General features: G+C 40.1%; 1 protein-coding gene across 3 annotated transcripts in view; it reads right to left on the minus strand.

The window, feature by feature from the left end:
- ADAMTS12 (ADAM metallopeptidase with thrombospondin type 1 motif 12) overlaps positions 1-27,595 on the minus strand; it is a 180,009-nt gene that overhangs the window by 46,455 nt on the left and 105,959 nt on the right. The window contains exons 8-14 of one of the 3 annotated variants that reach the window (XM_021380708.1): positions 26,310-26,453; positions 23,001-23,145; positions 18,526-18,618; positions 18,169-18,314; positions 17,159-17,328; positions 9,086-9,219; positions 2,252-2,372 (exon numbers count right to left, since the gene is read on the minus strand). In XM_021380708.1, coding sequence (XP_021236383.1) covers positions 2,252-2,372; positions 9,086-9,219; positions 17,159-17,328; positions 18,169-18,314; positions 18,526-18,618; positions 23,001-23,145; positions 26,310-26,453 — 953 coding nt within the window. Of the gene's footprint in view, positions 1-2,251; positions 2,373-9,085; positions 9,220-17,158; positions 17,329-18,168; positions 18,315-18,525; positions 18,619-23,000; positions 23,167-26,309; positions 26,454-27,595 lie in introns of all 3 variants that reach the window. The other 2 variants (XM_021380707.1, XM_021380709.1) reach the window with 2 other exon arrangements.

Below are 27,595 nucleotides of genomic sequence, written 5' to 3' on the forward strand. Positions count from 1 at the left end.
CCCCCGTCCCCTTTGTCACGGAATCGGGCCTAACGCCCGTAAACCGTTGACATAATGAAAATTTTAAAATTCATTTCCCCTACACACACCAAAGAGTGAAGGCAGGACAAACCCCTGTCCTTCTGACCACCACTCTGCTCCTAGCCACTCTTCTTCCTTTTCCCAAGCAGATTCCTTTGTCTGATCTGCAAAGCCTCATTCCCTCATTTTGTTAATCTATTTACTCCTCATTCTACCTGTTGCAGTCCTAAACCCTTGTCACCTGCAACCCAGCCTTTCTTCTTACCCCAACGCTTTTCCCTATCAAGCAGCACCATTTATTCTTTTTCCAGTGTCTGCATGCCTTGTCAGTGTTCAGCTGTGCATAGTAATATTCCTCTACAGCTGATGTGAGTAACAACAGAGATTTCCCTCCCTTTAAAATACTATCAATAAAAAAAGCAGACACCTTTTACCTCAATCACAGAAAATCTTGTAACTCTGCCCAAGCCTAGATCCTGCTTACACTGCAAGATTTCTACCCTGAGTGCAGCTGGGCAACTTAACTAACTTGCTACTGAATCTCCTGAAAACAGTGTGGTCTGCATACTGGCTAGTATTAGCGTCAACAGCTGAGACTATTTGTGCAAAATCAGAGTTACGACTTTTTTTTACCATAAAACTAACGGAACCCATTACACTGATAAAAATGTCTATCCTGCAGCAGTGTTTGGAGCTCTCCATGCAAGTTTTCCCATTTTGCATTCAAAGGGAAGGAAAAGCATTTAAAAGAAACTCTAAGTAAAAACACAGATTTAATTGTTTTTTTCTTATTGTTTTCCTGAACATGAACAGGTAAGACTTCAGGCAAAAGGGATCACTCTGCACTACAGTGAAAGGCTGAATTATTAAAGCTCTTTCCCAGTATGTCATTGCCATGACCTGGCAATCTAGTCGACTTGCAGACACACTGTTTACTGCTACAATACCAGAGTCAAGAAAGACCTAAATACTGAGGAAAGCTTTAGATCAGAATATTTAGCCTTGCTTTATACTTCTGTGTGCCACTGAACTTTCAAAAAAATCAAATTTTCCTTCTCAGTTGATAGCAATACATATCCTGAGCTTTGGTCCAGCTTTATTACCTATACTGAATCTATGACCCCAAATTCATCGTATTTACATAAACTGTTCAGTAGACACACAGCTATTATTCCTTCCTGTAAGGCAGAACATCATAGTACTTGTAAATCAGAGTCAAGAATCAGCCAGATGTGAGCTATCAGTAAGCACCATACATTGCCTTAAAAGCTGAAGACCCTGCCAACCTCTGCCTTTCCTGACATATTTTCTTGTTTTCTGCAATGGATTTGACTTCAGTAGAAGTGAAAGAATCTACAGAAGCAATCAATTTTTTTTACTTGAAATAATTTACTTAACATTCAATACAGACACATACAACCTGCATCGCTGCAGGCACCTTCACACTTTATCTGTGGGATACAGATTTGGAGGGCTGTGGGAAGAGCATATCTAAGTACACAGTGAGAAAAAAACCTGAAATATTGAAAGTGCTTTTCCCAAAATTATTTGCATATTTATGCAAAATCTAAATTATTTGCATAAATAATATTTTATCAGTTTTAGTTCCCACTCCCTCTTCCAGACTTTTTGGCAACAATTCATCCCACAAAAGGCAACTTAAGGACTGCTTGTCTCACTGGCATTGGTGAAGAAGGGCTCAGGCCCTAAAGTGCTGATTTAGACCTCTGTAACTCTGCAGGAACTCACTTTTTCACCCTTCCAGCCCAGAGGCCTATCACAGAAACTTCTACAGAAAACAGATCTACAAAATTCTGCACAGGGAAGGGGCTGTACATGGTCACTAAAGCCAATGCTGTCAGATTTATGACACTACGAAGCACTTGGTCCAGCGTTTTCTGGGTGCTTTACTTTTCTAGAGATTCAGATCACATTTTCCAAGGGCATTAATTACATAAATAATTTGTAAATGCACTTTCTATTTTGGGTTTTGTCAGTATCTGCGTAAATTGCACAGGACCTGTTGGTCTGTGACATCACTTTTATTAGATGAAGTAAACTTAAAAAACACCAATCTTTTCAGGCACAAGCAAAATTAATTGTGAAACATCCTTTTGCTATTTCCTATACAGACTGATCAATCAGTTTACAATGAAAAGCATTTCTTAAGCCTTTTCATGTGGATAAACACTTCATCAATAGAAGAGTTTAAGTAAATAACCCAATTTACCAAATCCTTCACTTTGATTAAATGTCATTTTCACTGTATGACAGGCAGAGCCATCTCCCAGGCAAACTCCACACTGGTCTTCAGTGGCATTGGAATTTATCTCATAATCACAGCCAACAGCCTAGGGGAAGGAAAAAAAAATATAGTTTTAGAATAAATACAGTCTTCACCATGAAGCTTCAGTTTAGATAAGTATATTACATATACATTAAAAAAATATATATTTTTTATAGCATAAAGACACTAATAGTAGAGATCACCTAATTGAAACTCCTGTGTATAATATATGCCTCTGAGAAACCCCAGTATTTTACCCACAGACAAATACAAACATTTCACAATGTTTCTTCAACAGACGCAAAACAAAAGCTATGCACAAGAACAGATGCTTTGAATCTGTATTAATAATGGCACATGGAACAAGGATTACTTGCCAAAGATTCACTTACTGGTCATGCTGAACTTAGAGAACTGTACCCACAAAACCACAACACAACTCAAGAAATGACAGACCACCTTCTGATCACTGTCTCATGTTTTGTAGCAGTCCTAGTGAAGAATACTACCGTAGACAAATCCCCTGACAACTAAAACTCTTCAGTAGGCATCAAGTTTTACAGCCTTTTCTTCTCCAGCTTGCCAACACAGGGCAATGTGTCAGACTGAAAGTTCTGACAAAGACTGATTTTTCCATTCATTTTTGCTATGGGGAGAAAGTGAGAGAAGAACTTATTTATTTTGAGTTAGGAACGAACTTCTTCCTTGCCCAAACCAAAAATTCCGTGTACTAGTCCATTAAACTTCAGGAAAACCTTGTTCTAGTTCTGGGGTAAGTTTTTTGCCTCTCTTAAAGAACTAGGAAGATTTTTAAGTTAAACTATTTTGACATCAAAAATGTGGTATGAAAACAACCTGAAATTTCTTACATTTTATATCCATTTATCAGAATCAAAGTAGCATATGCTCCAGATGAGAAATCAGAGTGCAATGTGGGTTACACTGAAGAGTTTGGATCCTACCCATGTACAAAGCAGAAGAACTTTTCATCATCTGAATTAACCTGGAGGTAAATGTAATGGTTCGGAGCTCCCTGAAGCTTCTCTCTCCTTCTATGAACACTGCTCAGTTGTTGAAGGAAAACCAAGCCCTAAACTTTCTGACAGGCTTTGTGCTAATACAATACTACAAAAATACAGCAGGAAAGGGATCCTAAAATAAACTTATTTAAGATGATTATAAGCAGCTAACTTTGGAAACTTTAAAAAGTTTACAGCACAAAATAGAAGCTCGACTGTGAAGTACTGTTAAACTCTGCACTTTTTAGACTATTGCTTTTCAGAAAAAGAGGTGTATGCATAACAGCACGCTTGAGCTCCTTGATATCATAAATCTCTTTAAATGATATCTGCATTTCAGCTACTTTTGTCACAAATATATGTTAATGAATTCTGAAGTATATTAACAGTACTTTGTACCAGAGCCTATCATCATTACTGAGGAGCTGGCTGCAGCTCCCCAACTAAACGAATCTCCAATTGCATTGTTCCATGTTTGTTGTGTGTGTCAGTATGGATTCATCTGCAATGCACCCTCATGCAGATAGTGCACATTTGGCAGTGCTCCGCCTCCATCTACTTGTCGTCTAAGGAGCGTGCTACAACATTTGACTTGGTTCCCCTAGAACTGAATTTTTCAGTCATACATCATTAACACTATTTACTTATTTATTTTTTGCTCAATTTGAAGAATACTTCAATAAATAATTTTGTCTGTCTCCCTCCTCCTTGAAAATCACATCTGGGTAATCATTTAAAAAAAAAACAACAAAATTTTTCTCAAAAATTCTGAGTAAATTTCAGGGAGGGAAGGGAGTTGTTTTCAAAACCACACAACAAAGTGCATCAATACTTATGTCACTCCCCGTTCTCTGCTCCCTCCTTTCCATATTCTAGTTTCAATCTGAATTACTTTAAATTTTGACATGAATTAGTGCATAGTTATAATTCCTTAGATCTTACATTTCTTGATTTATTAAGCCCTTATTAAATAAATAAAATCCTATTTAGCTTAGCGAGAACAGAGGCAATTTTGGTCAAAACTTGGGCATGCCCCACACCACAAAAGACATAGGTGACTGGGACTCTGGGAGAAGAGAACCATTTACCTGACAGCTTGCCCCTTCTGACATTCTCTGGCTGGTGTGCATGGATACTGCTACTTGCACACGAGATTGAGGCACTTTTTTCCTCTGGTGTATCACAACCTCAGACTCAGCCCCAGTATGGTATTCACACTTCACAGATCCTATGTTCATTCCTAGTAAGGGTTTTCTTGCAGTTTTGTTCATTCGTTTTTATCAATGAAACTCCACAATGCTTTGTGCTATCATGACATCAAGCTAAACTTGCAGAACACAACAAGCACCTGGTTGAGTCTAACACTTAGTGGTTGTCAACAGTATCTGAGACATCTGGAAGACTTCAGACAGAAGACTGCCTCTGATTTAGATGAACAACCATAAGGCTGGCAGTAGCTAAAAGTTTTTCTCTGCTGATTTTTGTCAAAATAAACTTTCAGGTGCAAAACCTGTCAACTTCTCTAATATCCCCTTGATGTATGAAGAGCTGAGTATCCCGTCTTTTAATTCTGATCCTCTTTTACCTTCAGTTCATGTAATCCTCCATAAGCTTTTGACAGGAAAGCCTATCTATTACATTAATCTAGGTACAAAGCCTTCTTCATATTCCACTGTCTATTTCAGAGAAAGAAACACTTCAGCTTTTACTCTGTGCACCAGTGATTTAACGAGCAGCTACAGGAGCCACAAGGAAAGGCCTCAAGTTAATGATGCCACTTTGTATAACAATATTATCACTTACATTTTTACAGAAGTTTCAAAAAAACACTCGTCTGTCACTTAATGACACCACTTCATCAGTACCTTTGATACCTGCTATGAAAAACAGTGGCTGTGCCAAGATATACTCTCTTGATTCACAGAAGGCCACTTTCAAAAGAGGGAAAGTTTATTCTCTCTGTTATTGATGTGTCTTTCACAGATACATCTCAGCACCAAGGAGCATATTTATGAGAAGTACACAATGTTACAGAGATAAACACATGCTAAGAAGGTTCATGACTCAGTTTTTGCCTACAAGCATGTAGCTACTCAGACAAGGATGGATTAAATCATAGAATCGAGTACTCAAATGAAGTACTCAAAGTACTCAGACAACACAGTAATAAGTGCAGAATGATTCTCCATCTAGCAAAGAGCTCAGATCTACACTTGTTAGCTAAGGATGCAGCACAATTTATATTTCACACTTCCTAAGAATGTAAAAAGATAGGTACGTGGCTATCTTTCTTCACAAGATGCATTCTCCAGTGTATCTGTGGTACTGTCAGCACTTTTGTTAACAGTCTACAAGAAGTTAGTAAAATCAGTGTTATCAGGTTTATCATTAGACCTCCCTTTTACTTTCCTGAATCTTCTATCCTAGAGAAGCAGTAGCAATACCTTTTAAAACTGTCTTAAATGACAAGCCTAAAATTTCTGTCAAGTTGACTATTAAGCAGACCTGCAGACTACATGCAGGTTATTAAAACTAGAAAATTAAAAAAAAAAAAAACAGCATCAATTAGATTCTGAATCTATTGCACACATGTTCCTGTGCACCCTCTGCCAGTTGAACATGTTGTGCTAACAAGAAACCATTGTGTGCCATATCATGTGTGTTGCAAATCAGCATCATTTTCTGTGCCCTTTGTAATTGCCCCATTCACCAAGTGCTTTTCTAACACACCTGAGACTAGCTTTATTACAGGTCCTACCAAACAATGTGGAAGCAGAAATAGTAACCTGAATTGCCTTGGCCAAATTACACGAAGAAAAAGTAATTTATTTCCTGCTGCATAGTAACTAAAAGGAAAACAGCCAGAGGCATTGTCCTTTTGCCATTTCCATAGGGAGAAATTTTTCTGTCAGACTGACTGCGGGAGGCAGAAACAAGGAGTCCTTGCTGCCACTGAAGGGTATTTACTGGACCTATTGCCGGAATATCAAAGTTACATGAATGCTACATTACGCTTCTAAACTCTTCCTTCTACTTGTCTCCCACACTGGTCTCCAAACTGAGAAATCACAATCTTGTCATGTAGGCCAAGACATTGCCTTAAATAGGGAGAGATGTATCCTGATGTGCCTATTTCACCTACAATTTGTCTAGACATGGCTGAATCAATGTCCCACTGGGCTAGCAGTGGGAGGAAGACACTGAACCATAATGAGCAGCAGTAGAAGTACTACAAGAAAAAAAAAGTAATCCACTTTTTAACAAAGAAAAAAAAAAAACCCACAACTACTTTTCTCCCTGCTATGATGCTGTGTAGATCTCCAACACAACGTTAATCTCTGAACATAATAATTGTGCATTACTACAGAGAACAGCTCAAGGACTTGCATGACTGAAGGTCATTTAAGCCTATTAAAATGCTGCGCGGCAGATGAATGGCTGTTATAAACAGCGGAGTTGCCAGGTCCTTCACTGTCAGCATCTGCACTCTCTCAGTACGTGCACCACGTAAGTTTTCACTTCTAGATAATGCCATGGCATATTGTCACGGCGTTATCTATGGATCTGTGTTCGCGACAGGGGGACAGCAGGCCCACAGGCCCGGAAAAGATAGAAAGGAGGAAAAAAAAGTGTTGGCGGTTTAGGGACCGGCCCAGACTGGTCCGGTGGCTAATGCAGCAGGGAAACCATGGACCCATGCCCTGGGGAAGACAAAGGGAAAAGGGGAAAGGTAGGGAACTTGTAGACAGACCTAAAACAAAACAGTGGCATCAGTCTGAGGAGGAATGTTATAATATGATATCGAAACTGAGGCCAGCAAATCAAAACAGAGAGAGTTCAAAGCTGAGATTCTTACGCCGTAAGCTGCAGGGGGACCACATGCTTCTCCACCGCGTACGAAGACTCCCGATCAATCAGGTGGCTTCACAAGCCCCCCCCTCCCCAAAGACGCAAAGACCCCTGGGGAGTGCACCTCCTCCCCTCCTCCTCCGAGAACCAAGCACCTAAAAACAGCAGTCTCCACAAACAGAAGATTAACTCTTTAACTGCCAGTGTTTTACATGATGTTATGATGTAGAATACCAACAACAAAAATCACAAAACCATGACAGATATTTAACCAAAATCCTCAGTCTGGAAAACTCATGTATGCATCACTGTTCAACAAATATACAATGGTGGCAGTATATTTGTTTATTAACCCTGTGGGAGCAATCAAGTGTTCTAATAAGAATTATAGTCATCTTGTGATAAATAATTTAAAGCATAGGGAGATACAATATGTTCTTTAAATGTCTTCTAAATAAAGGAAAAAAGAAATGGTACCCAAAGGATGAAGGCAGAGAAATATGGCTAAATAGCAAATTAGTCATGATATACCTTGATGATGTTAAGTAACATTTCTGACTGATCTTTCTGACTGACTCCATTTAAAACCTAAGTTTGACCTCATGACAGGAGATAGTCCAAGAAAAAAAGCCAAGATAGATGCAAACAGAATAAAAGAGTTAAGAGGATGGCATCTCTCTTCCCCTTATTAGCACCACCTAGCAACAAAACGTGGTTGCAACCTCAGACATGTAACTTTGAGACTCCCCTTTGCTGTCACTGGTTCCAGTGCTGAGTGATTTAACAGCTTTACATATTTAGGGAGTTCCTCTTCTCTATCATTGTCAGAGAGTCCCACTATCTTATTTGCTAGGTTCTCCAGAGAGGTGCCAATTCCAGTTTGTCCTTGAATCAACAAGGCAAGTTCTAAAGAAATACTACACTAATTTCTAACAGGTAAGGCTTCCTTGCACACTGAGGCACAGGCAATATAATATAATTAGCCATAGTGACCCCAATCTCCTTGGTCTGGAAATCAGAAAATTAAAACATAACAACACAAAGACAGCCTTCTGGGTTTAGTACATTCCCTCTCTTTAGTGAAGTTCAAAAGCGCCAATACAGTATGCAAAATTTACATACTTCAGTACGCTAGTCTTTGTTACCAGCTGGCTTGAGATGCTAGTTGCCAGTCAACTCTTTCACCATCACAGTTAAAAGAGCCATTCTGGCTCTCAGCAAAGCCAAATGGAATCTCTTCACTGTGAATCTGAACAGAATCTCAATAACTTCCTCTCACAAACGCATGACCTGCAAGGAAAACTTAGAACTAATTTTCTGTTGCTCTTCTCTGAAGCATAGTAAATACCAACGTGCAGAATATGCAGAGAACCTTATATTTATCCTTCAATAAACAGAAGGAACCACATACTGTATGTTTGCCAGTTAACTCATTGTACCACATTATTCAATTTACTATTGTAAAGGGAAATTATTTTTATTGTCTTCAAGAGCAAGCGTCTTGTCCGATTACAAGTCAGCTCACAACTGTTACTTAGTGTGCAATACGGAACTGAATCTTCAAAATAAAACCAAGTAGCAGAGATACCAGTTGCAACTCTAAAGCTATAGTACATGAAAATCACCAGAAACAAACAAGCATTCTTGATGATGTTTTAAAACTGAAGAAGAAAAGATGAGTTTGAAGGTACCAGAAATCAGGCTAATGGACTTGTAAAAATGATAGAAATAACCCTAATGTCAATTTAGAAAAGCTATTCCTATGGATTTATTTCCATGAGCATTAAAATGCAATCAAATGAAGTGCCTCGTATGGATCTTCCAGCAAAACAAAACCTCAAAGCATTAATTTTTCCCCTTAACTATACTAAAGAATGAAGAGAAAGAAACATGCAAACATACCCAATACCTTACACATGCCATTAATACAGATATCTCGGCTGTGCTTTCCTTCAAAGCAGGGAGTACCATCAGTGACTGCATCCAACATCTTCTCTGAAAAATGGCGATCTATTGGGCGACAGTGGAGCTCGCAGGGGTTAGCTGAAACAAAAACGAAATAACTTCTCAGAAAATATTTCAGCAGGATATTGAAATGTAACGTACAGAGAATAACTGTGTGTCTTCATAGTACCATCCACCCATTGATAAGTAATGGCATAATTAGAAGCAATTAACAAACCCACAATACTAATGCTAACAGAGTGTAAGAGGCCTGATTGATGTAACTAGAGCAAGAAACAGCTGGAGCCCAGTGTCCTCACACCTCCATACATTCCCTCCCTGATATATTAACAGCCAGTTGAGTCAAGCAATAGTGAGGTCCTCAGCTGCGAAGGAGAAAGGGACAGGACACCAGCAAAACCACCTGCCATCAGTGAGGGGAAAGGAGAAACCAGGGAGTAAGATTGTGAGAGATAAGCAACTGTTTTTCATCAGCTGATGACTGAGTGATTTCAGAGACATTTTACAACTCCTGATAAGTGTCGCCAACATCTCTCAGGGGAGCAATGAAATGACTGCTTCTCATCTTCAGCATGTCAGTCAAGGGTCAAATCACTGCTTATTTTCAGATATTTGTTGGCAGTCAATAAATTATGTCAATCACTCCATTTTTTTTTCCAGCTTGGGAATTTATGAAATAGAGATAATGCTGGTAGCTCTGACAGAGCCAGGTTGTTCTTGCATAGATGTGCAACAGGGAAGAGAAAAACTGCAGCAAAAGCAGTCTGTGGGTCTCTAAAATAAGATTCTCCACAACAGCCCAGCTTAATTCCAGTCTACACATGGATTTAGAAAAGCTGAAGAAAATCAGTGAAGCACAAGAGTCCAAAGAAGGACAAGGAAGCTGTGAAGAGTCTGGAGCACAAGTCCTATGGGGAGCGGCTAAGGAAACTGGAACTGTTCAGAGGAGGCCCAGGGAGACCTTATCACTCTCTACAACTGCCTGAAAGGAGGCTGTGGCGAGGTGGAGGTCAGCTTCTTCTCCCAGGTGTGATTGTATGAGAAGTAATGGCCTTAGGTTGAGCCAGAGGAGTTCAGATTGGATATTTGGAAGATTTTCTTCTCAGAGAGAGTGGTAATGCATTGGCACAGGCTGCCTAGGGAGGTGGTGGAGTCACCGTCTCTGGAGGCGTTCAAGAACCATGGAGATGTGGCTCTGAGGACATGGCTAGTGGGCACGGTGGGGATGGGTTGGTGGTTGGACTAGATGATAGAGGTCTTCCCAATCTTAATGATTATATGAAATGTTTACCTACCTTGCCTCACAGATGCTACTCCTTAGGAACTGGAAACTTGGGAACTAAGGCTTAGGAGAGTCCAAGGACACAAGTTTGGTAAATAAGGTGTATAAACAGAAGATGAGTTAGAGCTGAAACCAAAGTCAAAGCCAAAAAAGACAATCTCTGCCCTCTTCTTAATCTCCTAGAAAGCCTCCGGCACAGAGCTATCTGACTGAAACAAAAACTCTCCACGGTCACACTTATGATGGATGGCAGCTGGGGAACTGTCCTGTTTCAAGACCCTGGTCAAGCCAAGTGCCACAGCAATTTGTTCGTGCTCAGAAAAATGAAATCCTTTGCACAGCAAAGCAGTAGGTGTTAAAATGTCAGCTTTGGGAACTTTTATGGGACAAATATGAACCCATTTTAATAAAACCCCTCTGGGTGCTACAGAGGGGCCCTCTACAGAGTCACAGGTTCATCCTGTACCGATAGGTAACAAAAGCTGCTCACCTCCCTGCTCTGAAAGCGATGCAGGGTATCTATAAATTGATATCCTGGCTGATGAATTTCTGTTTCCCTTTCCTCCTTTGTTGACCTTGCTTTTGTCATACAAAGAACTGTGTTCAAAATTGGAGGAGTTTCTAGTAATGAGAAAAATTCAATTTTTTGCTAATGCAAAGAAACCAAATCATTTCCTTTAAAAGGATTTATGCTTTCGAAGGGGGAAATTCACTTTTATTGCTCTGGTTTGTACAGCACCAATATACACAAAGCACCACGCTGTGCACAAAACTGGGAGCAGCTCCTGGCCCCAGGGTTCTTGCAATGCCAGCACTGACTCCTGCACAGGCTTAGTTCTAATTATTAATCTCATTCATGTAAACAGCATTTCTGTAGAACTGGGACACAAAAACTAAAAAAGTGGATCCACCAGGAAATCTAAAACCTTAATGAGGAGCTTTGTGTTTTTCCTCTAGTCAGTAGACTAAAATGGCGCCTTAAACCTGACAAGAATGACATGTTTGTGTCTCCTCAAATTAAGATGCCTTCATAAAGAAAGACAATAGAAGGATTAGTGGCAGAGGAAAAACACAGACCAAAGTTATGAAACTGGAGGAAATCAAGTTGATAATGAGTTATGTTCAAGAATATCAGCAGAGATGGAGCTACAAGTCTCAGGCAAGAACATAAGGATTGTAAACCTTACCAGTCCTCAGCCTCTCTGTGAAAACTGTTAGCCATAACAACTGTCACATTTATTTTACTTTTATCTGGAGCAGTCTTTTTTCCTTCTAATTCGATTTCTTTCATGCTCTAAAGTTTGCTTCGCCTTGTTTACCTTCTCAGTGCACCATTTTTCAAACACAAAGCACAGTAGTCAATATGGCAGAAGACCTCCAGTTAGCCCATGCCCTGCTCAAAATTCATCCTAACTGACACAGATTTTACGTAAAGCCATTTCAGTTTTACACTGTTCAGAATAAAAAATGTGAAGTAGTAGCCTGATAACTGTATCTCCTCCCTAGCTATATGTTGGGATAACATACATAGGAATGATATCCAATTCCATTTCAGAAATCAATCAGCAAGAAAAAGTGACTGCTGACATACTCTGGTCATAACGATGGTCTAAGTATACTGCTCAGAAAGAGTTTGAAGGGAAAGACAGTCTTCCTTGACAAGCCAAATGAAAAAGTAAAAACAAATAATAAGCCAAATTCCAGACTTGCAAATCCTCATGATTCAAAGAAGGACTTCCTAGGCCTAAAAGCTTTCCAGTTTTCCCTAATTGTAGTAACTGGTCTTAAAATAATCCTATCTGTACCACAAACCTTGTGTTCATAGAATCACAGAATTAGCTACGTTGGAAAAGACCTACAAGATCATCCAGTCCAACCATCGACCTATCACCAATAACCCCACTAAACCATGTCTCTCAACGCTATATCTAAATGTTTCTTGAACACCTCCAGAGATGGTGACTCAACCACCTCCCTGGGCAGCCCATTCCAGCACCTAACCACTCTTTTAGAAAAGTAGTATTTCCTAATGTCCAGCCTAAATCTCCCTGGCGCAACTTGAGGCCATTCTCCCTCATCCTGTCACTAGTTACAATGGAGAAGAGGCTGACCCCCAGCTCACTACAACTTCCCTTCAGGTAGTTATAGAGAGTGATAAGGTCTCCCCTGAGCCTCCTCTTCTCCAGACTGAACAATCCCAGCTTCCTCAGCCGCTCCTCATAAGGCCTGTGCTCCAGACCCCTCACCAGCTTCATTGCCCTCCTCTGAACATGCTCCAGGGCCTCAGTGTCTTTCTTGCAGTGAGGGGCCCAAAACTGGACACAGTACTCGAGGTGGGGCCTCACCAGGGCTGAGTACAGAGGGAGAATGACTTCCCTACTCCTACTAGCAACACTATTTCCGATACAAGCCAGGCTGCCATTGGCCTTCTTGGCCACCTGGGCACACTGCTGGCTCATGCTCAGCCAAGCATTGACCAATACCCCCAGGTCCGTTTCCTCCACACAACCTCCCAGCCACTCTGCTCCAAGCCTGTAGCGTTGCCTGGGGTTGTTGCGGCCGAAGTGCAGGACCCGGCACTTGGTCTTGTTGAACCTCATCCCATTGGTGTTGCTTCTCTTCTTGACAGTTGTCTACTAAGACCCATTGGAAATGAGAGGCTATAACTCCCTTCCAACAAACTCACTACAATTCAGTATTTTATACCCCTGACCTCATTCTTAAAGCTGTTATCTTATTTCATCTGCATAGAAGGCTGATTAGGGCACCACTGAAGAAATTATCCAAGCGCCATATTAGCCATTCATTTTCTGAAATTATTTACTCATTTATCATTATTATTTTTTACAGCTGAGCCCAGGAATCTAATGAAGTATCAGGACTCCATTATTCTAAGACTGTAAATAAACCAGACCAGAATCAGTCACAGTCATCCAAAAGTCTAATACTTTAAACAAGAGACAGATACAAATGTAGAAAGTTTTATCTTCTATTTGCAGTTAGAGAACTGACACTAGGAAAATGCATTACTTGACATGACACAGATGCAAAGACGCACTGAATTCACAGCTTTTAAATCCTATTTTAGTCCTCAGGAAAGAAAAAAAAGAAAAAAGGACTATACTGAGATCAGTGGGAAGCATCAGGGTTGCTCAGATGGAGGTCTTCAAAGCAGCTGGTTTGGTTTCTGTTACTTCAGCAAATTTTATTAACTAGCGATGAGACTTTTAAAAGGCCGTCATCTTAGAAATTCTTTAAGCCAAATACACAGAAATACTTACAACTGAGCATACACATGAAACACTAGATCCAACTGTTAAACACTCAGTAATGAACACTTGGGTATAACCACGTAGGTTTTATGCAGGTTTATCCATGTCTCCACAGCAACGTAGGATCAAAGCCACTTTGCTCCAGCCTAGATTGCACTTAAATTGTATTAATTATAATACTAATTCCCCAGACACTCTAGGTAACCAGAAATAAAGAACTCGATGTGAAACCTACAGTGCTTTTTTACTATTCTGATTGCTACTGCTTCTTCTGCCTTTCACAGATATGAAGAACTGCTGAGTCTACACTCTCTGGTTTTCTTTATGTTACTTGAGTTGAGGGTGTCAGAAGCTGCATTACGAAGTACAATGACGTGAAACTTGATGTCAAATTCAAGTATGAAAGCTGAAGAGTTACATTCACACTGAACTAATAAGACCACAGGGTCTTGCTTTTCAAACTCAGCTAACAAAGGGCTTTATAGCTTCTGACCCCATGCAATACACCTTTTGAAACTCTTTTCAAATAGCTGACACTTAATTCAATCTCTTTTCTAGAGCAATACTAGATTTTTTAAAAAACTTTTCCTTTAAACTCTATTTTTTGAATTGTTTGTCTTTCACACTGCTTTTCTGTGAAGCTCTTCCAGATTGTCTGTGTCATTCTGGCAGTGTATTGGCTCTAGCTGGACAAAACGTATTAGCTGAGGTGCCTTCAATGCTCAGTGGCCCAGAAAAATTGCATCTTCCATTTTATGCACACTGCTCACATCCTGCACCAAGAATATCATTCTGTTTTGAACAGGGACAGGATCAGTCATTTACACAGAAGAATATCAGATGTAACGGAATCCCAAGCCTAAGAGTTCCCCTTAGTAGCCATTGACTTAGTTGTAATCAGAACAGGGCTAAGGAAGCAAGACAGCAAAGCTGATTAGAAGTCCTAAAATTCAGGAATATTATTTTTTTCCCTGTGTATATCAGAATAGAATTCATATTCACAAAGTGTAAACAGTACAACATGAAGATAACCAGAAAAAAGCATACCCCCTGCTCAGAGCAGAATGTTTTTCTTATAGCCGAATCACAGGAGTATGAATGCAGGAAGGGTCACTTTAACTTGACAGAGAAAGATGTAAATAACATGACTGCCAGGAGATAAGGCCTCAATATTTTTTTCTCTATCTCACAAGGAGTAAAAGAGGTGGTCCTCTCCTTCTGAAACTCCTGTCAACATGAGTTTGTGGGAAGTCAGAATTGGATGAAGAAATCCAAAACAAAGAAAATTAGAAAAGACAATCATCAAACAGACAAAACATGTAAAAAGAAAGGTATTTTATCACACTAACCTAACTTGTCGCCCCAAAAGAAAGTTTAATTCCAAATTAGTGGCAACAGAAATAATAACTTGCACTGTTAGCTGAGACTCTGCGACTATCAGTACAGATCTTACTTGACGTACAAGCATATTTTGGAAAAAATACGAAATTTCCAACCTTAGCTATATAACTCCTATCTGCCAGTACATGAGATGGTCCTGGCACTGACTGAGAAAAGAAAGTTGTTTACATGATTACTTTTATCACTTCAATGTAATACTCACCCTGACTACACCGACTTTAAATCCTGGGTAGCTATCAGGTTCTGATAAATGTAATTTGTGAAAAGGTATGAAATAAATGGATATGGGCTCAGTGTGACGGCCAGAGAAGTAATTTAGTGCCAATTTCTGCATAAAGTGTCAATGCAGGGACCTGAATCAAGCAATTCAGAAAACATCCTGGCCAAAGCCACTGTATATTTAAGACACCTTTGAACCTTAAAGTCCTCTTCAAATTGAGACTCTCAGGGATACTAATGTGCTCTAGTGTGAGCAGATGGGTTTCTGTGCTCCAAAGTAAATCTACTGTAAATCTGTGCAAGCCCCCAGGAGGCTAAAACTCATTTAAAACAGGAGGAAAAATCTCCAAGTATTTATAACCTCAAACATAATTAGTCTAGGTAACAGCAAAGTATCGCTCACTCCTTTCCTTCCTGTTTGCCTGTTAAAGCTACATGTTGCATACTGAGCTATTCATAAGAAAATCTTTGTTCTTTTATGAGGGTACAATTTACACAATGTAAAAGGACATTAAAGCAGCGTTTAATTAAGTGACAATGACTAGAACTGGGTTATTGAAACTATGAAATTAAAGACACAAGGTTCCTTTCGCCATTTACCCTTTTTCCAGAAGGATGAGGGAACACAGAAATTACCAGCATCTAAAAAAATTTCTAGCTCAGGTTTTCATCTCAACTAAATGTTTTCACACAAAAACTGCTATATCACTCAGGGTTTGGGAAATCTTCAAAACATTTTCTTTTACCCTTATATCACATGTACAGGGTGAGAGAATTGAGCATGACTGATAGTAAAACATAAGCCCAAACCTTCTTGGGAGCAAGCTTAGCGTAGGAACAGAATGCTCTGAAAATTCTTTAAAATTGGATGACATTAGTTTAAAGGAGAACAAAAAACCTGAAAATACAGAAGAAACTGCCCACTCTGGAGCAACCCAGGTACCAATAACAAGTAGACTTTTATACCAATTCCAAACTCTGGAGTAGGACCATTAAAATCCACAAAAGAGAAGGAATAGAATAGAATAGAATAGAATAGAATAGAATAGAATAGAATAGAATAGAATAGAATAGAATAGAATAGAATAGAATAGAATAGAATAGAATAGAATAATACAATTGGAAGGGACTTTAAAAGGTCAAGTCAAACTGCCTGATCACTTCAAAATTACAAGTTGAATTTTGAGCTTCACTTTTTCTTTAAAAAAATTACATTGATAGCTTCTTCTGTTTACTCTACTCCTTAAATTTCTGCGTAAACCAGATTCAGGCTTCATGGTATTAACTATTACCCCTACACTTAGCAACTAGATGTTACAAAGCAAGTGATAAAGCAGATGAATCAATCTTGTCTCTACGATACAGAGCACTTCATTACTGCTGAGGAATTATTTCCTTAATGCGGTGCCAGGCACACTTACCACACACATCCAAGTTTGGAAATAGTAAATAAGTATTTGTAAGGCTGAAGAGCTCTGCTTATTATGTGCCGTGATGCCTGCAAGCGTAAACATGCAGCTCTACTCCATGTATAGTACTTCTTTTTCTGGAGTTGACACTGGGAAAGAGAGTTCAAGTCTATTGCAACCAATTAGCATAGGTATGACTTCAACAGCTGTCATGACTGCAGCACCTTTTCAGGAACCAGTCTATTTATTCTCACAGTCAGTATTGCTAGAGCTCTGCAACAATGTCTGTATGCCTTTGCATATACACAAAAAGCATACCTGTTGGTGGAGGCACACAAAATTTTTCTAAGTACTTAGAAGACTTCTAATTCAATAGAGGCTTTTCACAGATCTGTTAAGTTATACAAGAAGTTTAAAAATTCTCAGCTTTGTACCTGTGTTATAAACTGGGACCCAGTGGTAAAACTCATTTTGGTAGGGAACTGTGTCAAACTCAGTGCACTGCATCTGACGAAAAGTTGGCAAGCCTTTCCGACAGGGGCTAATGTTACACATGCGATAACGTTTCCTTTCTCCGGTGCAGTAGTCTCCTCCAAACTGTGGTCTATGAAAACAACATTGAGACTGGGATGTGATACTGGGAGACAAGTAGTTTCAAACAAGCAATGGCTTTCAGGTTCCAGTGAGATAACAAAGTGAATCAGAAACCATTATAGGGTGAACATACTGTTCACATGTTCAAATGCTTGAATATAAATACATCAGTATTAAGTACAAGGACGTAGAGATACTGTATCTTGGAACAAGCAATAAGAAGTGCTTGGCACACTGCCCAGCTAAGCTTATGACAAAACTGCCTTATCAAAAAGCTTTCCTAAAACACTGTATTTTCCAGAATGTTTGACAGTTCTTCCAGAAAAATCAAGTGATTTTTCAAAATGAGATGTAGGGTCCTCATGAACTCAGGTATGTATTAGAAAACTCTGTCCTTCACATTCTGTACCTATCGGTTCATGTATATAAAGCTGAAAACAAAGCTGATGACTAACACAGAACATGAAAGGCAAGTCCTTGATTCCCCTCAGGAACGAAAAGCTACCTATTGTTCTCATCCTTCATATGAATACATTTATTAATTCATGACAGTATTATTAAATCAACATTTATAGCATTTATGCAAAGCTTGCATGCAAAACAATGGGATTTTTTTACATTTTCTATAGAAATAAGCTCCATGGAAGGTAAGGATTAAAGAATGAGACAATGATTGTATAAGGCGAGACAAATGAATTTCACACAATATGCTTAACTGGGCAGATGAGGTTCACTCTGTCTTGCTGCAGCACCCAATGGTAAACCAGCACCACACAGAAATGTCTCCAGCATCCTAAGTACCACAAAGATCTTGAATAAAATGCATGAAAAGATTGTGTACTCAGCTTACTCTGGGTTATCGCATGGTCTTTCTGCGCTCTGAACTCCTGCCCCACAGGTTCTTGTGCAATGGGACCAGGATGACCAAACACCCCATCCTCCATGGACTGCTTCTGGAGTTTTGCCCACCGTAATGCACTCACCAGAGAAGCACCACTGAAGAGAGAAGAGAAATTACAAACAAGATTATCACAACACAGAAAAATGTTGCATTAATCGTTTGCTATTTCAGTCCCCAAAGACTGACTGCTTCAGTGGAAACCGACAAGTAGATACCAAAGGGTGCCTCTCTTCTACAGCTAAACAATAGCAGATTTTCTCATGGTTTTTCTGCTAACATTCTGCAGGCACCAAACCTCACAGTCACCTTGTTTTCTCCACACCGAGTTCCATCCGCAGCAGCATCCAGCTTAGAGCGGCAGGAGCCTTTCACTGAGCACCAGAGTGTTTGGCAAAGGTTCTGGAAAAGAAAGAAAACTGCTGCAAATGAAGTAGAGCTTAAGAACTCCCATGGCTAAGAGTTTCAAAGTATTTCCCACAGTTTTGTATATCAATTTACAAAACCTTGTAAGGGCTGTATTTCCAGAGACGTGTTCAGAGCTTTCCACAAGTTAGCACACATGAGGAGTCCATATTCAGGCACTCTTCATTAGCATACAAGGAGGGACTCTTTGACAAATACGTAACAGTGAATACTTCCTGTCAAGCAAATTAACTGAACTATGTGTGTGAGTTTAAATATTCTCCTCACTGGCTCTTCACCTTCCATCTACATACACGAAAAAATAACAATGTTTGGGAACTACTGTTTATAGTGAAGGTGAACAGAGTCTATTATTTTCACACTAAAAGTACAATGCAATATTCAGGTTCTTTATTGCTGCTTGCTTGTAAACAGTGAAATCAAAGAAGGTTACTTAAGCCTGTCAGGTAAGTGAAAACAACATCATGTCTACAAGTGTAACAGCCAGATCAACATTCATGAGATCCCAAAATTTGAGGAAGGGAAAGAGGTCTCTTAAAACATTAGCCGAACAGACAATGACATGGTACTCTAAAAAGCAGGCCAAGGTAGCTAGCTGTAAAAAAATAAACAACTAGTAGTCTGGGAAGAATAGGGGCTCTAGTTGGTGAACACTGGCATATTAACAAGGTCAGAAGCTGGTGCCATGCAATTCCCCATTGGTAAAGCATAAACTTGAGGTGCTGTTCCACATGCAGTGGTCAGCTCTCCACAGAAGGGACAGAAACCCCAGAGTCAAAGACAGCAAGTCAAAAATCATTGCAACAACAATGTTATCACAAATCCTCTTCAAACAAGCAGAACTATTCTCTGAGGAAAGACATGAGGCCAATTCTCCCTTGACAGAGGTGGTTAATATATCTCTGGTAGACTTTCCTAAGTTCTTGTACAAATAAACTTGTCTTTCAGTTGCCACACAGGACTCCCACGTGCTTAGGACATCCTGAATGAGCCGGGCTTTACGTGGAAGACCATTTCCAAGTTAGAGAAACCACAGGTGTAAAAGAAACTGTGCAGTCTCAACTGGAACACCAGAAGTAAAAGCCCAGGGGCTTTGTGCTAGGTTTTGTCTTAGGGTGTTTAACTGCAGAGTTCAGTACTGGGATCATAATTCAGCTGCCAATGGGATCCTCAAAGTAAAAAACATTCTGGGCTTGAGAGCCAGGCAGAAACTGGATGCTTGGGAAAATGCAGCTCCAATAAGCTAGCAGCAACATTTGGCTGAGTTTGAAATCAAAACATGGCTGCTGGTTTCTGGCCTGCTTCTATTTAAAACAGCAAAGCTTAGGGGTAGTCTGTTTTGAGAGAGATGCCTCTTATTTACCTTCAGCATTGTGTGTTATAAAACATCTCTAAGTACTTCACATATCCAGTTGGAAATATATTGCCTGGGGTACTGCCTCTCTGCTCATTTAGCCACTTTTATGTGATATTTACAAGTCAGAGGTTGTTCTGCAGTTCCTATTTATAGTTCAAGAGTAGCACTACTTTGCAGCTCTTTGTGGAACCATCATCGTCAGCATGTAAAGGCAGAGCTACCCGAATGTTCCAGCTGGCGAATATTTTCTCATTATGAAATTAATCCTTTATTTTTAGCTGTTAAATATAGAATATGCTTCATGTTTTTTAATGCATAAAGCACACTACTGCTCTGTGCTTCAAATACCACAGAAAGAATCAGCGAAACACAGAATATCCCGAGTTGGAAGGAATGCACAAGGATCACTGAGACCACCCTGTGGCTCCGCACAGCACCACCCAAACCCAAACCCAATGTCTGAGGGCTGTGTCCAAATGCTCTGTGAGCTCCAGCAGCTCAGGGCCGTGCCCACTGCCCTCGGCAGTCCTTCCCATTCCCACCACCCTCTGGGGCAGAGCCTCTCCCTAACCCCCGGCCCTCCCCTGTCACAGCTCCATGCCGTTCCCTCGGGCCCTGTCACTGTCACAGAGAGCAGAGCTCAGCGCTGCCCTCTGCTCCTTTGTGAGGAGCTGCAGCCGCCATGAGGCCTCCCCTCAGCTCCTCTGCGCTGGGCCCAGCACACCCAGGGCCCTCAGCTGCTGTTCATAAACCTTGCCCTCCAGAGCCTCACCAACTTTGTAGCTCTCCTTTTGACACTCCCTAATAGCTTTATGTCCTTCTTACATGGTGGTGCCCAGAAATGAAGAGGCACCAAAACTGAACGCAGCTTTCCACCAGCAGTTACAATTTTTATGAAGTGCAAATACTCATGTATGGCAAAGTCAGGTGTTAATGGAGGAAATTCTTTAGCTTTAAAACAAATTCTCATATTGATCTCCATATACCAGAGCTTTTCTCCATCTTTAGGAATAACCAAAACAACAACAGTACAAGAAAAAGCACTCTTTACTGTGCACTTTGGAAATATGAGAAGGAATTCACGACTGTAACATGGACTCAAGGCAAGGCAAGTGTATGGTGTACACTTTTCACTCAATCTGTGAGATAAGGGTCTGTACTTCAAGAAGTCCAATGTAAAAAATCCCAATTTCACTGGAGTCAATGGAAGTTTGGAGATAAGGAGTGGATTATAAGATAAGGATGTTGAGCTATTATCTGTAGAAATCTACAGATTTACTTACCATTTGGAAAACTCCTTTCCCTAATCTATATTTTTCATTTTATTTATTTTTTTCTTATTAGAGGGACAAAATTTTCGTACTTCACAAGATCCTTAGAGGACTTACAACTTAAATGGTTCATGCAAACCACTATCTGAATTCTAAAGCTCAGTCTTTGCTAAGTATAATCATGGAACCCCTGGGCATCTTCAGCTAAATACAGATTCTTCTCCATGGATTGAATTCAGAGAGACATTAAAAGTTACACAACAAATATAGCTCTGTCAGTGAGTGTTAAGTAAACAGTGGAAAGGCAAATAATAGCCAGACCTCTTAGATGAAATGCCAGGCAGACTATACTATTCACAATTCATTTCCTTGCCAGTTACAGCTACCTGCAAAACAAAGTCCTTGCAATAAAAAGCAAAATAAGATAATAGCAATTAGTTTTCTGACACGTCTAGCTGTAAAATTGGTCAATCAGGAGATGTCAAACGTAAAGGTCTACTAGGGTCAAAGCAAAGGAAACACAGAATAAACCAGAGCTGCAAGATTACACTTCAGTTTTCTGTCTGTACCACTGGACAAATTGCAGAAGCTGGGGAAACTGGAACAGCAAATGAAAGTAATTTTTCAATACCTACTTCAGATTCAGTAGTTGCAGTTCAACATTGGTAATCATGTTATCTATTAAGGCTAAGGAGATTAATCAGAAATAATCCCTCTAATAGGATACACTAAATGAGGATACACATAATTATCCAAATGGAATAAACAATCAAGATCAGCAGTCCCCAGTCCACAGCTGTGTGCAATACCTTTCCTAGAGAAGACACTACTCCACAGCCCTTCGTAACATGGGGATGGCTGCCCTCAGTGTTTGCTGAATATTGCTGTCCTAAGCTCATCGAAATTTAGTGATCACTTAGCTCGATTAGCACTTGAAACCACTATTTCTGAACTGCTCTATGTAGGAAAGTACCGGCTGAGCCAATTAGCTCTGATGCTAGGTACAGTTACAGTAGCATAGCACTGCACCATAGCTAATATGATCTGTTACTCTGCATTCCTTTCTAGCTCTTATGGGGAATTGCATTGATGTCAGTATAATGTTCCTATGCATCTCTGTTTTGCTGTGCTGTGAGATAAAGCTCCTGGGTACTATCCAAATTACCCATTAGTGCATATAAATCTCATGTATGATGGGGACTTAAAGGTTCTTTGGGGGACATGGACTGAAATTTCCTTTAATTATTTAGACCATCAAGAGTGTGAAAAGTCAAGACACCGGAAAAGAGCACAACCCTGATTTCTTCAGAAAACACTTTCTGGAACTGAAAAGCTGTTGCCTGAAATATTTGGTCAGTTAAAAATGGTAAGTTTGATAAGCATCTTGCTTTTGAAAATGTGACTGCACTGATAACTAATCTATGATCACTAATAGAAGTTTCAAATCAAAATTACTCCACCCAGTGGAGGACAGGCATTTAATAGTAGGTATGGTCCCAGATACAGTAAATGTGTTGGAATAAACAAAGCATACAGAACAACAACTCACTTGCAGAATCTGGAGTATGGAATTAAAATACCATGATAGGTAATGCCTGTATTGGTACATAGCCTATGAGACTGAACATGCTATATGTAGCTAGTAACTGAGTTTCAGTGACTGTGCTTCCACACTGTTCAAAAAGAGTAAGTTACCATTAGCAGAATAAATAAAAATATACAGCACTCACATCCACATCTTCACAGAAAGTAGCATTGGAACCATACTGAAGCTGGCACTGGTGATGCACATCATAAATCACCCCGGGAGCAATGACTGGGGACTTTAAGACTTCTTTTTGGGGGATATCATCCAGACAGAATCCCCATCCTCGGCTAAAAGACAAAAATTGCATACTGAAAAAAAAAAACCAAACCAAAAGAACAATCAACCATGCTTTTTGATACTTCCATGCCGACTTTCAATATCTAATTGTTAATGGTAATTCCAAAATGTCTTTTGGAAACAACTGTTTCATATGCCAACTAAGATATGCTGAGGGGCTACAACCAAACAGCACTCACTTCTAATCATTTATGAAATTTTAAAGGAGAACAAAAAAACAGAAGAAACTGCCTGCTCTGGAGCAATCCTAGTATCAACAACAAGTGGACTCTTATACGAATCCCAAACTCTGGAGTAGGATCATTAAAATCTAAAAACGTAAAGGAGAGCAGAACAGAACAGAACAGAACAGAATAGAATAGAATTGTATAGTTTATAGTATAGTGTAGTGTAGTGTGTAGTCCAGTGTACAGTGTAGTGTAGCATAGTGTAGCATAGTAAAGTAGAGAATAGTAGAGTAGAGTAAACAATAGTTCAGTTGGAAGACATCTTCAAAGAACATCAAGTTCAACTGCCTGACTATGTCAGGGCTATCCAAAAGTCAAAGCACATTACAGAGGGCGTTATCCAAACGCCTCCTGAACATTGACAGCCATGGGGCATCAACCACTTCTCTAGGAAGACTGTTCCAGGGTTTGATCACTCTCACAGTAAAGGAACTTCTACCTAATGTTCCATGTGAATGTCCCCTGGCACAGCTTTGTGCTGTTGCCGTGCATTCTGACATCAATTCCCAGAGAGCAGAACATAGCACCTCCCTCTGCTTCCCCTTCTCATGAGCTGCAGAGAGCAGTGAGGTCACCTCTCAGCCTCCTTTTCACCAGACTGGACAACACAAGCATCCGCAGCCTTTCCTCACAGGTCATGTTTTCCAGTTCTTTTACAGCTTTACTGCTCTCTGTGGGACACTTTCAGAAGAGCCTTAACATCTTCCTGGTATTGTGGAGCCCAGAACTGCACATGATACTCAAGAATATTCCAGTGCTAAATATATCTGCATACAATACTCTAATGCTAAATACAGCAGAGAATTTCTTCTGGCCACTAGCTGTGCTGTGTTCAGTGCCCCCGCAAGGCAGTTTGCCCTCTGGCTGCCTGGGCACATGTTGAGCTGCTATCCCCAGTACCCCTAGGTCCCTTCCTGCTGAGCAGCTCTCCAGCACTCGTTTCCCTTCTGCGTCTATATCCAGCATCGCTTCATTCCAGGCGCAGTGCTCGGCATTCTCCATGTTAAACTTCATGCCGTTGCTGACACTGCTTCAATCTATCTAGATCACTCTGGAAGGCCTCCCAACCCTCCAGGTAGTCAGCAGCACCACCCAGTTAAGTGTTGTTGGTGAACTTCCTGAGAAGTAGCTTCCTGCCCAGCCTCTTGGTTGAGATTCCCAATACAAACCTCTCAATTCTTTCCCCACTGTATGCAGGGAGCTGAGCTAGTAATCCCAGACAAGAATTCCAGTCTGATCAACAAGTGATTAAAAATCAGCCTCACAGTTCCTCATTGTCATCTGGTCATATGTGGACATGAGCCAGCAGTGTGCTTTTGCAGCCCAGAAAGCCAACTAAACCCTGAGCTGAATCAAAAGAAGCATGGCCAGCAGGGCAAGGGAGGTGATCCTGCCCCTCTACTCTGCACTGGTGAGACCTCACCTGGAGTACTGTGTCCAGAGGTGGAGTCTTCAGTGCAGGAGAGACATCGACCTGCTGGAGTGAGTCCAGAGGAGGGCCACAGAAAAGATCCAGGGGATGGAACACCTCCCCAAAGAGGACAGGTTGAGACAGCTGGGGCTATTCAGCTTGGAGAAGAGGAGGCTCTGAGGTTACCTGATAGCAGCCTTTCAGTATCTAAAAGGGGCTATAAGAAAGAAGGGACAGACTTTTCAGCAGGGTCTGTTGTGATTGGCAAGGGGAAATAGTTTCAAACTAAAAGAGGGGAGATTTAGAATGGATAAAAGGAAAAGAGTTTCTATAGTAATGGTGATGACGCACTGCAGTAGGTTGCCCAGAGATGTGGTGATTGCGCTGTCCTTGGGTACATTCAAGGTTAGGATGAACCTGATCTGGCTGTCGATGTCCTTGTTCTTTGCAGGGGAGTTGGATTACATGAGCTTTAAAGGTCCCTTCCAACTCAAATCATTCTATAATTCTATATCCTTCCAGGAGACTAATCTTCAGTCTTCTAGGAGATAGATCAATTTTTTTTTTCAGAGTATTAACCAATACTGAAAAATTTATTTGTAGCAGCCCACTTGACACTGAGTACTAGTTCAAATTAAAAAAAGTCTTCTTCCTTGTGCTTTAATAGACCTGAGCCAAGAATTAATAATTTGTCTATTAGAGAAGACTCACCGATCCCCATGGCAACTGTTTCCCAACATACACACTGAAATAGCGCAATCTTCAAGACTATTCAAGTAATATTCAAGAATATTACTTAGTGATTTACTTCAGGAATTTGATGGTGGCTATGCCTACTGAATCATGTCCAACTTGAAATACAGCAAGAAATATGAAGAAAATTTTTACTGTCGCAAGCTCCTTCCTCTCATTCCCTAACTTACAGCAAAGGAAGATTGGGTATTATAAAAAAATGTAATAGCTGATATTCATGGATCTGGGAGATTTAAATGTCTGTGGTTCTTATGTGTGCTGATGATCCCGAGGCTGGGCAGAATAAAGTTTGTCAAAGTGGAAATATCATGAGGTCATTATAGCTCACAGAGTGGTTTCAGAGAATATCACCACTTCTCGTGAAATTTATACCACATTGCTGCTCATATAAAGAACATGTTGAATTTCAACAAATCCTTGAAAAGAAGCAGATATCACCGTGGACAGGGGCAAGATCTCTCATGTTCCCTCAGGGTCCTAGACAAAAGGCTTCTTTCTTTCTGGTAACTACGAAAAGTTGCAGGCTGAACCAAACCTGAGCTGTTATGACAAGACTGGAGTTCACTCCCAGAAAACACAAGTATAATGGAGCTTTCCAAAATTACTAAGTGAGCTATAAAATCCTCCATGGTAATTAATTCATGCATACTACAAAAACCTAAATCTAGTAACATAATAATACAGGATTTACTTCCAACTTCACATAAACATCTCATACACAGTTGTACTCATTTTTGGGAAATGCTGCAACCCGATCACTCACTCTAGGAATCGTGTGATGTATTCTTTGCTGCACTGTGACCAGGTGAGTGGAGTGGGATCATACTGCAGCTGCCGGGACATGATGTACGGGCGCTTTCCAACAGGCTCACAGTCATTCTCTTTTCCATCATGCTGGATACCAAAACTGGAGACACAAAACAACATCTGGTAACTCCAGCTGATTGGTCGTACCACAACACTCATCTATGTGTTCCACGCTGTGTTTAAAAAGACACTAGGGTCAGTTGCTTCCTCACCTGGTGAACTGTAGATACCCGTTTTCTAAAAAAAAAATAAAGAATTGACCCAAAACCTACAACAAGTTTGCACTCTGTTAGGCTTTCAAGTAAGTCTGTTATGTACAGCAATATTAATGAGGTAAAAATAACATACTGTCAAAGACTACTACATTCAGGGAGTAGTTTTAAGGGAGTCAGAACACTATTGCACAAGTTGGCCAGGAGTGACAGTTTAAAATTTAGAATTAGGTCAAACCTTCTAGAGTCCTTCCTAGTTCATGGACCCCAATTATTTAGACTTGTACCACTTTAACTACAATCAGACTTTGTTACACTATTGTACACTCCCCTGTCACATCTCTACTTCTTCTTTTAAAATCTTTTTTGGTAGAAACACTGGTTTTCACATTACTGAACATTCAGTGAATTAGCTTCCAAACTTCACTCCTTTCTATTTAACTTTCTCCAGCTGTGCCTTACAAACATACAGGTCTCCTGTAGCAGGTCTTTCCAACGTGGCTCTCTACAGCTTCTCTGCCTTATTAGATATTTTTATTCAAGAGCTAGTAAAAGTCACGAACAAAAAAAACACCTTTGAGTAGGATTCAGCTGACTGAACATAGATACCTCCGCATCACCTTGTTGGGAAAGAGATTTTTTTTTTAAACAATAATACACAAAGATATGAATATTTTGACACCTGAATTGTTAACATCTGAAATTCTATAAACCCTTATATCACAGCCTTGAAAACTAACTCAGATCATGATTCAGCCATGGATCAGAGAAAGACCTTCTGGTGAGTTCAAACCACTAAGACTTTATTTCTGGAAAATGTAATTGTACTATGACTCAAATGTTCCAAAGGCAGAGAACTAACTCCAGTGGCAGGCACGAGTTCTAAAAGCAAGTGTGTCCCCCTAGTGACAGGTCCTTTTCTATGAAAAGGGTCTGCTGCCACAGGAGGCTGTGAAAATCTAGAGGGGCAGCAGGGACTTTTGGAAACCATTAAAAATTGGAGTTTTTAATCATTTTTTTCATCTGTTCT

This window comes from Numida meleagris, chromosome Z (genome assembly GCF_002078875.1).
Source record: "Numida meleagris isolate 19003 breed g44 Domestic line chromosome Z, NumMel1.0, whole genome shotgun sequence".
Lineage (NCBI taxonomy): Eukaryota > Metazoa > Chordata > Aves > Galliformes > Numididae > Numida > Numida meleagris.